The sequence below is a fragment of the Microcaecilia unicolor genome, chromosome 5, assembly GCF_901765095.1.
Source record: "Microcaecilia unicolor chromosome 5, aMicUni1.1, whole genome shotgun sequence".
Classification (NCBI taxonomy): Eukaryota; Metazoa; Chordata; class Amphibia; order Gymnophiona; family Siphonopidae; genus Microcaecilia; species Microcaecilia unicolor.
This window is the reverse complement of record NC_044035.1, coordinates 58,277,431-58,290,269: the sequence shown is the minus strand read 5'-3', so window position 1 is coordinate 58,290,269 and position 12,839 is coordinate 58,277,431. Positions and strand designations below refer to the sequence as shown.

The window sequence follows — 12,839 nt, the reverse complement described above, 5'->3', positions numbered from 1 at the left end:
GGTAGAGTTATGAGGTACATAACTTAAGTGATTTGATTAGATCACTTTTTGATTTCTTTTCTTTTTGGTTGTAAACCACCCTTTGATTATAAGGAGCCTGTGTATAATTGTGATAGAATATCATCTAGTTATACCTCTTAGATCAATCTGGACCCCTGAGGCTTTGTGGCAGAGAGTTGATTCCATCTGTTGTCAAAATAATATGAAAGTTGATTCCATTGATCAGATGCTAACAACGTGATATTCTATGATCCCGGGGATGGTATCTGAAGTTTCTGTAATTATTTATTTATTAGGATTTATTTACCACCTTTTTGAAGGAATTCACTCAAGGCGGTGTAAAAGCGAGGAGGCAGCAAACATTCTTTTTCATTTTCTAATGAGTTGTGAGCTCTGAAATGCCAAATCCTGATACAAGTCAGACTCTTCGGAGTTGAAATCTCAATGTAGAGCAAAGTTCTCAGCATTTTATTTATTTATTTGTTTGTTACATTTGTATCCCACATTTTTCCACCTATTTGCAGGCTCAGTGTTGCTTACATAATACCGTAAGGCGCAAGCCTAAACTGGTAGAGAAACAAATACAAGGTTATATTGTGGTTGAATTGGTTACATTTGATCCAGGCATAATGGGGTCAAAGAGGGGATGGGTAAAAGTGACCAGTATGATTATTTTACAAAAAGGATTATATGTTCATCGTGATATGGAGCCTTCCAAACACTTGCAACACAAGTCTCACCCGTGAGCTAGTTCCAGCTCGGGGCCACAAAAAAACCCCTTTAAACGAACTTCACAGTCTTTGCATACTCTCAGGTCACTCTTACCAGACACTGCATATCCATTCCTCTTACAGTTGAGCTGGGATGGGTCAGTGGTCTGGAATAGCAATCCGGGAGTTTGGGAGATACTTTACCAGTTCCGGGTTCCTCTTAGCTCTTCAGTCCAGGAACCACACTGCACTCCGAAGGATTTACTAACAAACCTTTTTTGTAACTTCTGCAACAGGCAGTTTGCAACTTCAATGATTCTTCACTACAGTGACTTATATAAAGTCTTATTTAAATCAATCTATACTGTTTGCCAGATGTAACCCTGGGGCTGTTCTCCCTGACTCACTCCACTACCACTTGGCACAGTCCCTTATGGCTGTCCTCCTTATGCGGGTGTACCTCACAGGGTGGCACTCCGGCCTTGAGCAGGCTGCATCCTGTCCTGAACCCCTGCTTACGGGCAGGACTCCCCAGTTCACCCTAAGCTCTGACTCCTTCACCAGTTATTGTGAGTGGGGCAAGAACTGCTCCTCATTTGTAGCCCAATCTTAAGGTGGCTCATCAGGATCCCTCTTCTTCTTCAGGTCACTTGGCAGGCAGCAGGCAACCAACCCCCCCCCCCCCCCCCCAAAGGGCAAACACTCCTCCCCCCCCCCCCCCCCCATCTCCTTCCCTGTCACTCTTCAGTATCTTGGCACTATCTCTCTCCATTCCACTTCCAAACTACTCCCTTTGGGCTGGGCTTCCTCCTACCCAAGGATCCCCCAAAGACCCCCCACAAGGAACTCATTCTTCTATTAATCCCCAAGCTAACAGGGGATTGCACACTCTTTCAAGAGCCATGAGCTATGCCAGATTTATGTGGAGAAGATTTCCAATTTACAGCAAAATACTTGATAGGGGACTGCATGCATCTGTTCCTCCTGAAGCTCTCTCACAGCTTGCAAACAGTTTTTCTAGCTTGTTTGTGGCTGGACAATCTGCTGAGTGTGGGTTGCAGAGGACTGGTGTTCCCTCAATTATGCAGATAAAGAACCTGCTTCTGAAGACATTTATAATCCCTGCCTTGATTGGCATCTGAAGCATCCAACAGATTCTTTGTTAGACTTTTATTTAAGACATCTTTGTCATTTGAGTCTGGTATTCTGCTGCAGGACTTGAAGAGAGTTCAGGTCCAACCTTTTTTGAAGAAAAATGGCTTGGATCCAATGGTTCCTGAACATTATCAATCAATCTATCTCTAATTTGCCAATTCTTGCCATGGTTTTGGAAGCCTGTACTTCTCATTTACAGGACTGTCTGGAAGTGAATGGTAGTTTGGACCCTGCTCAATCTGGTAACAGGCAGTAGGGAGATGATGACCATAGTGGAGGAGATTCAAGATCCTTGGATCTTGGGAAATTGGGTTGTTCTAATTCTCCTTGATCGTGAATCACTTGTTTACTCTTTCCAAAAATACTAGGACTAGGGGGCATTCGATTAAGTTACAAAGTAGTAAATTTAAAACAAATCGGAGAAAAGTTTTCTTTACTCAACGTGTAATTAAACTCTGGAATTCGTTGCCATAGAATGTACTAAAAGCAGTTAGCTTAGCGGGGTTTTTTAAAGTTTAAAAACCCTCTTACGCTGAACGAATCTCTATGTGGTCCTGCCACATGAACCTATCCTGCCACAACATCACCCTGTATTTGTTTACCTCGGAGTCTGTAAACACCTCTCCGGTGCTATGTAAGCCACATTGAACCTGCAAATAGGTGAGAAAATGTGGGATACAAATGTAACAAATAAAAAATAAATAAAATGTATTGTACTTTTTTGGGATTTTGCCAGGTGCATGTGACCTGGATTGGCCACTGTTAGAAAAAGGATGCTGGGCTTGATGGACCTTCAGTCTGTCCCAGTATGGCAATACTTATATACTTATGTACTCTCTTCAGGCTTTGACAGTGTTTTGCATTGTTTACTGTTACAAAGGTTAGCTGAGTCTGGGCTTAGTGTCACTTCTTTTTAACAGAGAAGTCCTTTATGGTTAAGATGAGAAATTTGTTTTCAGAACCTCATACACTTTGGCATAGGAGTTCCACAGGGATCTTCATTTAACCTTATCTTATTTAATATTTCTGCCAGTTTCAAAAAGTTGTTTGAGATTGTGGTTTTACATCATACATATATGCAAATGATATCCATTTTTTTCAGCCAAGTAGAACATCAATATCAGATCTGTGGCTAGATATCACGGATTGGTTTACTAATCTTGAGAAATAGTTGCTATCTAATTGTCTGTTGCTTAATACTGCCAAAACAGAAATTTGGGGGGGTCAGTAAGTCACCCAGGCCTGTTAATTTTGAAATTCAGGTTGGGGAGCCTATCTTTGTTAGGGTTCAAGAAGCAGTAAAGAATTTAGGTGTTATGCTTAACTCTCAGTTAGCATTTGATGTGTGGGTGTCAAATGTAGTGAAGAAGGCTTTGTTTGGGCTCCATTCAGTTTTTATTTATGGCCCTTTCCTTATTCTTAGAATATGTGCATTGTTATGCGGATGATGGTTATGTGGCACCTACACTGTTGTAACGTCTTTTATGTTGGTCTTCCTAAAGTTTTTGGCTCTCCTACAAAGGGTGCAGAATGCTGTGGCTAGGGCAGTAGTTAGAAGTTCACAATGGGAACATGTGGCCCCAATTCATGTTGCTCTTCATTGGTTTCCAATCCACTTGAGGGTTAAATTTAAATGAGCGTGTCTTAATGAGAGATTAGTAAAATATTAGCCTTCATGTACATTATAGTAACATAGTAGATGACGGCAGAAAAAGACCTGCACGGTCCATCCAGTCTGCCCAACATGTGTGCTACTTTTTGTGTATATCTTACCTTGATTTGTAACTGTCATTTTCAGGGCACAGACCGTACAAGTCTGCCCAGCACTATCCCCGCCTCCCAACCACCAGCCCCGCCTCCCACCACTGGCTCTGGCACAGACCGTATAAGTCTGCCCAGTACTATCCCCACCTCCCACCACTGGCTCTGGCACAGATCGTATAAGTCTGCCCAGCACTATCCCCACCTCCCACCACTGGCTCTGGCACAGACCGTATATGTCTGGCCAGCACTATCCCCGCCTCCCAACAACCAGCCCCGCCTCCCACCACCAGCTCTGCCACCCAATCTCGGCTAAGCTCCTGAGGATCCATTTCTTCTGAACAGGACCTTTATGTTTATCCCATGCATGTTTGAATTCCGTTACCGTTTTCCTCTCCACCACCTCCCGCGGGAGGGCATTCCAAGCATCCACCACTCTCTCCGTGAAAACATACTTCCTGACATTTTTTTTGTCTGCCCCCCTTCAATCTCATTTCATTCCCTCTAGTTCTGCCGCCTTCCCATCTCCGGAAAAGGTTCGTTTGCGGATTAATACCTTTCAAATATTTGAACGTCTGTATCATATCACCCCTGTTTCTCCTTTCCTCCAGGGTATACATGTTCAGGTCAGCAAGTCTCTCCTCATATGTCTTGTAACGCAAATCCCATACCATCCTCGTAGCTTTTCTTTGCACCGCTTCAATTCTTTTTACATCCTTAGCAAGATACGACCTCCAAAACTGAATACAATACTCCAGGTGGGGCCTCACCAACGATTTGTACAGGGGCATTAACACCTCTTTTCTTCTGCTGGTCACACTTCTCTCTATATAGCCTAGCAACCTTCTACTTACGGCCACCGCCTTGTCACACTGTTTCGTCGCCTTCAGATACTCAGATACTATCACCCCAAGATCCCTCTCCCCATCGGTACCTATCAGACTCTTACCACCTAACACATACGTCTCCCATGGATTTCTACTCCCTAAGTGCATCACTTTGCATTTCTTGACATTGAATTTTAATTGCCAAGCCTTAGACCAATCTTCTAGCTTTCGCAGATCTTTTTTCATGTTTTCTACTCCCTCCCGGGTGTTCACTCTGTTACAAATCTTAGTATCATCTGCAAAAAGGCAAACTTTACCTTCTAACCCTTTGGCAATGTAACTCACAAATATATTGAACAGAATCGGCCCCAGCACCAATCCCTGAGGCACTCCACTAGTCACCTTTCCCTCTGAGCAAATTCCATTCACCACCACCCTCTGGCATCTGTCCGTCAACAATTTCCTTATCCAGTTCACCACTTCGGGTACTATCTTCAGCCCGTCAAGTTTATTTAAGAGCCTCCTGTGGGGAACCGTGTCAAAAGCTTTGCTGAAATCTAGGTAGATTACGTCTATAGCACATCCCTGATTTAATTCTCCAGTCACCCAGTCAAAGAATTCAATGAAATTCGTTTGGCACGATTTACCTTTGGTAAAACCATGTTATTTCGGATCTTGCAACTTATTTGCTTCCAGGAAATTCACTATCCTTTCCTTCAGCATCACTTCCATTACTTTTCCAGTAATCGAAGTGTTCTGGTCAGGGTTATAAATTTGAGTTAGTAGGGTCTAAGGCAGGGGTGGGCAACCTGTGACCTCGAGGGTCGCAATTCAGTTGGGTTTTCAGGATTTCCACAATGAATATGCATGAGATCTATTTGTACACAATAGAGGTGGTATATGCAAATAGATCTCATGCATACTCATTGGGGAAATCCTGAAAAACCCAACTGGGACTGAGGTTGCTTACGCTTGGTCTAAGATCTTTTGTTTTGTTAAGTTGCAGAATCTCAAGCAGGAGCGGAATTAAGTTCTGCTTTGGCACAATTTGAAAATGTGGCTGTTTTATGATTTTGCAAGTTAAGTCTGGGAGTCCTTTTACAAAGGCACACTAATGGATTTAGGGCCTCTTATATCAAGCTGTGCTAGTGGCTGCTGGTGCGGTAATGCCGACAAAGCCCATTCACTTTGAATGGATTCCATTGGCATTGCTGCATGGGAACCGCTAGCGCAGCTTGATAAGAGTCCCTTAGCATGCTAACGATTAGCATGTTTTAAATGCTATGCAGCCCATTATATTCCTATAGGCTTCTTAGCATTTTGGGAGAGAGGGGGATTGGGTTACCCTGACAACTTTGGGCAGACAGAGCTAAATATCAGCACTGGCTGACCCAAGTGAATTTGCACCCCAGAGAATACCCCCCCCCCCCCCCCCCCCCGTGCTGCCTGGGCAACCAGTTACCTGAAGAAAGTTTATCCAGTAACCAGAGGGGAAGATTCAGCTGTTTTGGGTTTTGTCCTGCTAACTCGAAAGGTTAGCTGTACAGTCCCTTTGAATAGGGACTTGCTATTTTCATTAGCCACCTACATTAATGGCTGTTACAGAAGTAGAGTTAGGGTAGGTCAAAAAGCATTAATCACCTCAATCTAGGCAAATGAATTGCAGATCTAAATTTAGATTCCTAAATTTAAGTGAATTTTCAGCTGAAAATGTAGGATCCTAAATCTGGCCGAAAATCATCCTAAATGTAGACTCCTAAGTGGAGTATTAAATACGTTTTGAAAAATTGACCTCTGTAATTTTATATTTCTTTGTGTTTAGTTTAAACAACAGTGAGATCGCTGAAAAAGTGCTGTTATCAGTGGAGAAGACTCTACGTTTGTATCCCTTTGATTTCCAAAGTTGTAGAATCATCACAGGACAGGAGGAAGGAGCCTATGGCTGGATCAGCATTAATTATATGCTAGGCAACTTCAATCAGGTATGGCACTTGGTGACATCCAGAAAATGAAAGGTATATAATGCGAGTGTCTAGATTCCCCGCTGTGGACTACATATTTGCAGTTTCTTTTATTCCTAGCATGTTTGATTTTAAAGACATTAAAGCAGGTTTTTCACATCTAGAAGATAAGTCCTTTGTGTTCTTTCCAGAATGAAAATGCATTTTCTTTAATGACAAGCAGGATATCAAGTTCTCAAAGATGGGTGATGTCATCCAACAGAGCCTGCTTGGGAAAAGTCTTTCCAGCTAGAAAGTTCTAGAAGTCTTTGACAGGTCCTACCATGCATTCATGCAAATCCACGCTTTGTGTTTTCATGTGGGACTTTCTCAGTCTTTGTTTTTCAGCAGAGCCAATAAGAGAAATCAGCTCTCTTTCTCTTTAAAATAAATGGGGGGGGGGGGGGGGGGTTAATTGCTGTTACATGTGGTCCTCTTCCTTTCCTTTCTAACACCCTTAGATAGCTTTTCTGAACATTTTTTTCTTTATGTTTTGCACACTTGGTTGCTGTTTCCCTCTTATGACAGTTTAGTGACCCAGTTGGGCCTGTTTTGTCAAAATCCAGTCTTTTGATTTTGGAGCAGTTTTTTTTTTTTTTTGGGGGGGGGGGGGGTTCGGCAACATATTGCAAAAAAAAAAAAAAAAAAAAAAGGCCCCTAGTAGCTTTAAAAAAGTTCAGGCAGTGTGGCAAAAACCATATTCAATGCAAATACTCATAATTGATGCTTGCAGTACCTTGAGTTCACAAGTGATAAAAAGAGGGATTTGGAGTCATGAAGAGCAGTGCTGAAAAATCTGTGGTACTTCTAAATAGAGACTTTCAGCATCAGTATTGGAAGCATAGGTCTTGAGGTGTATAGGAGTTGCACTAGAGTTTTGTGATTCAATGCACACCCGACGTGAATGTTTACGCTCAACATCAATTGTCAATAGAGGCTGTTGGAAATGGCCATCAGTTAATTCCCTTCTGAAGAAGAGGAAATATTTGTCTCATCTTCATCAATGCAGAGGGCATCCAATGTTGAGCAAAGGCTCAGAAGCATTGATACATGAACCCATCTGAGTGCAGCGTTGAGAGCACAAAGGTTCTCACATCTTTGAAAGGCCCCCCAAACAGAAGTTCCCTCAGCCTTCTTAATATCAGAGGAGTCGTGCAATCCTCCAAGGATCCAAGACCAGTAGATTGTGAGTTCACCTACTGCTCCCTCTTCAACCTAGACACAGTCATTGAGGAGGAACATAGCAGGAAGATCGATGAGAAACTCACTCACATCCTCACTTGACACGATGCCTTGAATTTTTCTTCAATACAGAGGATTCTGTAACTGATGCTTATGACCCATTCTCTCCCTGGAGATGGTTTATCTGCAGTCAATTGTTGATAATTATCGATGCTGAAGCTAGGTAGGGGGTAGAGTCAATGCCAACTTCATTGTTATCTATCTCCAGTGTATCAAGACATATATCAATGCCTAGATACCATTGGTCGAGGGATGTCTTCACTGAGGCATTGGGGTCTAGTCGGCCTCAGACCCAGACTTCTTCCTTGGAGTATTTTTCTGGGTCTGAATCAGAGCACTCATGGTTTTCTCAGTTTGAGCCTGCAGAGTTTTCTGAAGAGGAGGGCTTTACTAACTTACTATTCATCCTACAGCCTATTAAAGGATAAAGGCTCCCTCAGATGACCTGTCCTTCACCAATTTTTATCAGAAATGGCTGATACCATTCCATTTAAAGTACAAACAGAGGAGGAACCCTGGGCAAAAATGATGGACATCTTCAAATTCCTTCAGCACCCCCCCCCCCCCCCCCCAAAAAAGGCTGTGACAGTATCCATTTACATACTATTTTAAGATGTATAGATGAGATTGTAGGAGTTATCCCTCTCTCTCTCTGTTCACCTGCTCAATCAGAAGATATAGCATCCAGAAGACTCCTGGATTCAAGAAGCAGCAACTTGCACACCATTCTGTAGTAGCCAAAACTGCTCTCAAGAGAGCTTAAAGGTTACAGCTAGCTTCCCAGCCAAATCCAGGAATGAGGTTTTGACTGCCTCCTGGAGAATATAACCAGAGTTCCGTTATCTGTGTGAAACAGCCTTCCAGTAATAAGGAGACTAAGGGTTTACATAAACTATTGGCCTCTTATATTTCTATAGTGCTACTAAATGTATGTGTTACAAGAAATGATTTATCTTGGGGAAAAGAGCTCTAGAGCACTCGCTACTGTTTATAATTTAAGAGCAGGTGCTGTATTTATAAGTTTTAGGATATTAATTTCTCCACCAATCACCAAAGGTGATAATTGCAATAAATTAAATAAATTAAGTATATATAAAAGATACCATATACTCAGAACACAAAGAGACCGTATTTTTAGCTTCAAAAAGGTTGATTTAATATACAATTGCACACGAGATGTAGGTTTTTTTAAGAGATCTTTACAGATAATCTGTGCTTAAGTAAGGCAAAGTAGCAGGTCTAGATCAAAAGTTATGTTACTTACAAGTCCTTGTTACATAGTATGAACAGCATGAGGTAAGCACATGTTTGCAGAAGAGGAGCAGGGCTTCTGCAGTGAGTGGATCTGAGTTGCTTGCAGCTGAAGAGAGAATCTGAATCTTGGGGAAACAGCTTTTGCTTTTATATCTTGCAAGCTGCAGGAGGATATGATCACAGAGTCCCAGCACCTGCTTCCTGGTTTGCACTAGATAACTTGCAAGGCATTATGGTTATTGTAGTCTGTTCACATGATCTGCATTATAGGTCTCTCCTTTCTGCAGATGTCCTGGCGTCCATTTGACTGATAGTTGATGGGAGGGGCAGGTATACCTTTGACAAGCAAATGTCTTGTTTATGGTTTCCCCTCTGAAGTCTTTGTTATCAATAGCTGGAGTTATGCCTTTTCCAGACTATCTGTCTGCTGGTGGAGATGTCTATGTGATTCTTCAAGTGTCCACCTTAGTCATGCTTTTGTTCAGTCTTTTTAGGTGGGAGGGCAGAGAGAGTTTTATTTCTCTTTGAAGCACAGTACCCTTTTGTCTCTTAAATGTCTTTTAAATGTTCCCCAAAGGGAGAGGGAAGAGGGCTTTTGGAATGAAAGCCAGTTCTGCTGCAGTGTCAAATATATATTTTTAAAAGCTGAAACAAATATATTGGTGTATATATATGTATCTGATCCAACACAACATCATGCTACACATTTAATTCTGATGATTGGCTTATACCATAACATATGCAGTGCTGCACACATTATATGCAGGTACTTTCTCTGTCCCTAGAGGGCTCACAATCTAAGTTTTTGTACCTGGGGCAATGGAGGGTTAAGTGACTTGTCCAAGGTCACAAGGAGTTGCAGTGGGAATCAAACCCAGATTACCAAGATCAAAGCCTGCTGCACTAACCATTGGGCCACTCCATCTGTCTTCCAGCTGTGATTCAAAGTTTAGAATCCAACTCCATCCTCCCAAAGCCCATTTCATGATTTCCAGGCTGCCTTTCTAAAGAATGAAAATCAATAAACCTGAGAGAGCTGATTATCAGCAAAAATGAGTTACGGTGCCTGCCCTTTGGCAGTGCCTTTCATACATAATTTCCCCCCTATTTCGGATCTGATGAAGGGCTACCTTCGAAAGCTAATCAAAAAATGTATTAAGTTAGTCCAATAAAAAAGGTATCATCTTATTTTCTTTTCTCTGTTTTATTTTATTCTATTTCTATTGACTGCCTTTAGAAGTGGACTAACATGGCTACCACATCTCTTCCCCCCCCCTTTTTTTTTGAAAGCCCTTTGTAGCTATGGCATCCCATCTTCAAGGACTTGATATCCTGCTTGCCCTAGGAGAAAACCAAACTATTTACCTGTAGCAAGTGTTCTCTTTGGATGACAGCATACAAGTCCTCATATATCCATCCACCTCCTGTTGGAGTTGTGTCGTAATTAAGGGGCCCTTTAAGCTGCGCTAAAATGTGGCCAGTGCTATCAGTAGCATGGGGCTTTCCTGCATGCTGAGGCCACTTTTAATGCAGCTGTAAAATGTTATTTTTCTATCAGTGGCCATGCACTAATTTCCCAATTAGTGCATGGCCATTAGTACGGGAGCCCTTACCGACACCTATTTTCTATGCGGCAAGTGCTCCCATGCTAGAATAATTCAGTGGATTGTACTGATCAGAGATCAGTAAAAAAAAAAAAAACCCATGAAATAAAGACTTAGCTTTTTCTATAACAGATCAAATGACATAAATTGCACCAATTGAAGTATTCATGGTGTCAGTATGAGAAAGAACATGTGCTTACACTCTCTCTAAAGAGTGAAAGCTAAAACTGCCTGGTTGGCTGGTTGGTACATTAAATGAGAGACTTAACTGGCTACCCAGTGATATTCAGCAGGAGATAGCCAGCTACCTACCGCTGAATATTGCCAGTTAGCTCATTGTGGATAGCCAGTTATACCACGTGATATATAACCAGCTATCCACCGATATTCAGCAGGTATGTCTTTGGCCGATTTAAATTTAACCGGGCAGTGCTGAATTTTGGCTTGGCCAATTTAATTTAAGCCGGCCAAAATACACCCGGATATTCAGTGCTGATCCCTGAAATAGCCCTGCATGAATATCAGGGCTCAGCACCAACCACGGGAGGCAGCCCAGCTTCCTCCTGCAGTCTGAATATTAGGCCCACTGACTTTCTCCAGTTCTGTGTTTACAGTAAAAAATACTATATAAATCAGACCCCTATAAGATATCCTAAACTCCCCTTGAGAAAGTTTAGCATAGGGATCTCTAGACTATAGCCCACAAGCTCATTTTCACAGCCTGCCATGCTCTTTCTTCTCACAGCCACATATGGCCCACAGAGGACGTTTGTTTGTTTGTTTGTTTGTTTATTTATTTATTTTTAACATGCGAATTGCAGAAAAGCTAGTGGAGGTTCCCAGGCTCCACCAGTAGCAGAAAAGTAAACTGGACCCATGCCAATAAAGAGAGGCACTTTTAATGAGTCCAAGCCCTACCCGTGAGCTCAAGAAAAAGCCGAGGTGAGAGAGGGTGGGTGAGTGGAAGAGGGGAATGACTGAAGAAGAAGGAAGGACTGGGAGATGATGAGAAAGTGAAGGGAGACTAGTAAATGAGAGTGAAGTTGGGGGAATTAGTATTTGTGCCACCCCCATCTCCCATACATCTCAGAGGGGAGATCCGGGAGGCAGAGTAGTCAACTTCCAACAAATCTGAAAATTTTATTACTGATATTATCTCTGCCAACCCCCTGGGAATCCTTCATCTCCTTCATTTTCAGTATTTGAAAATGGGCCAGACATTCACCTCCTTTGCTCAGAATTCACCACGGGAGACACCCCCGCTTCCCAACAGCAAACTCCATGGCAGACCCTCCCCCATCCTCAGAGTAACTGTCCACCATTTGTAATATATAATGTGTAGCCCTCCAAGTGAAAGGTGTGGGGATACCTGCCTTAGACAACCAGCTTTCCCCCTTCACACCAGCTTCTTCAGGAACTGTTTGTTTAAACTGCAAGGAGTTTGGTCACTAGGCATGGTGAGGGTTGAATACCTACACTGCTCTCTCTCTGAGGACTGAGGGCTGGCTCTGTAGAACACTACTACTACTACTACTTATCATTTCTATAGCGCTACTAGATGTGCGCAGCGCTGTACACTTGAACATGAAGAGACAGTCCCTGCTCGACAGAGCTTACGATCTAATTAGGACAGACAAACAGGACAAACAAGAGATAAGGGACTATTAAGGTGAGGATGATAAAATAAGGGATCTGAACAAGTGAATAAGGGTTAGGAGTTAAAAGCAGCATCAAAAAGGTGGGCTTTTAGCTTAGATTTGAAGATGGCCAGAGATGGAGCTTGACGTACCGGCTCAGGAAGTCTATTCCAGGCATAAGGTGCAGCAAGATAAAAAGAATGGAGTCTGGAGTTAGCAGTGGAGGAGAAGGGTGCAGATAAGAGAGATTTACCCAGTGAACGGAGTTCCCGGGGAGGAATGTAGGGAGAGATGAGAGTGGAGAGGTACTGAGGAGCTGCAGACTGAATGCACTTATAGGTCAATAGGAGGAGTTTGAACTGTATGCGGAAACAGATAGGAAGCCAGTGAAATGACTTGAGGAGAGGGCTAATATGAGCATAACGACCCTGGCGGAATATTAGTCTTGCAGCAGAATTTTGAACAGATTGGAGAGAGATGGCTAAGTGGGAGACCTGTGAGAAGCAAGTTGCAATAGTCTAAGCAAGAGGTGATAAGAGTGTGGATGAGGGTTCTGGTAGTGTGCTCAGAAAGGAAAGGGCGAATTTTGCTGATATTATAGAGAAAGAAACGACAGGTTTTAGCAGTCTGTTGAATATGTGCAGAGAAG

At 42.6% G+C, this 12,839-nt stretch overlaps 2 protein-coding genes across 2 annotated transcripts in view; one reads left to right on the top strand and one right to left on the bottom strand.

Moving 5' to 3' along the window:
- ALDH18A1 (aldehyde dehydrogenase 18 family member A1) overlaps positions 1-12,839 on the bottom strand; it is a 948,333-nt gene that overhangs the window by 321,620 nt on the left and 613,874 nt on the right. The window lies entirely within an intron of this gene.
- The window catches only part of ENTPD1 (ectonucleoside triphosphate diphosphohydrolase 1), a 161,251-nt gene that overhangs the window by 105,320 nt on the left and 43,092 nt on the right, over positions 1-12,839 (top strand). The window contains exon 5 of the mRNA XM_030202935.1: positions 6,276-6,435. Coding sequence (XP_030058795.1) covers positions 6,276-6,435 — 160 coding nt within the window. The remainder of the gene's footprint in view (positions 1-6,275; positions 6,436-12,839) is intronic.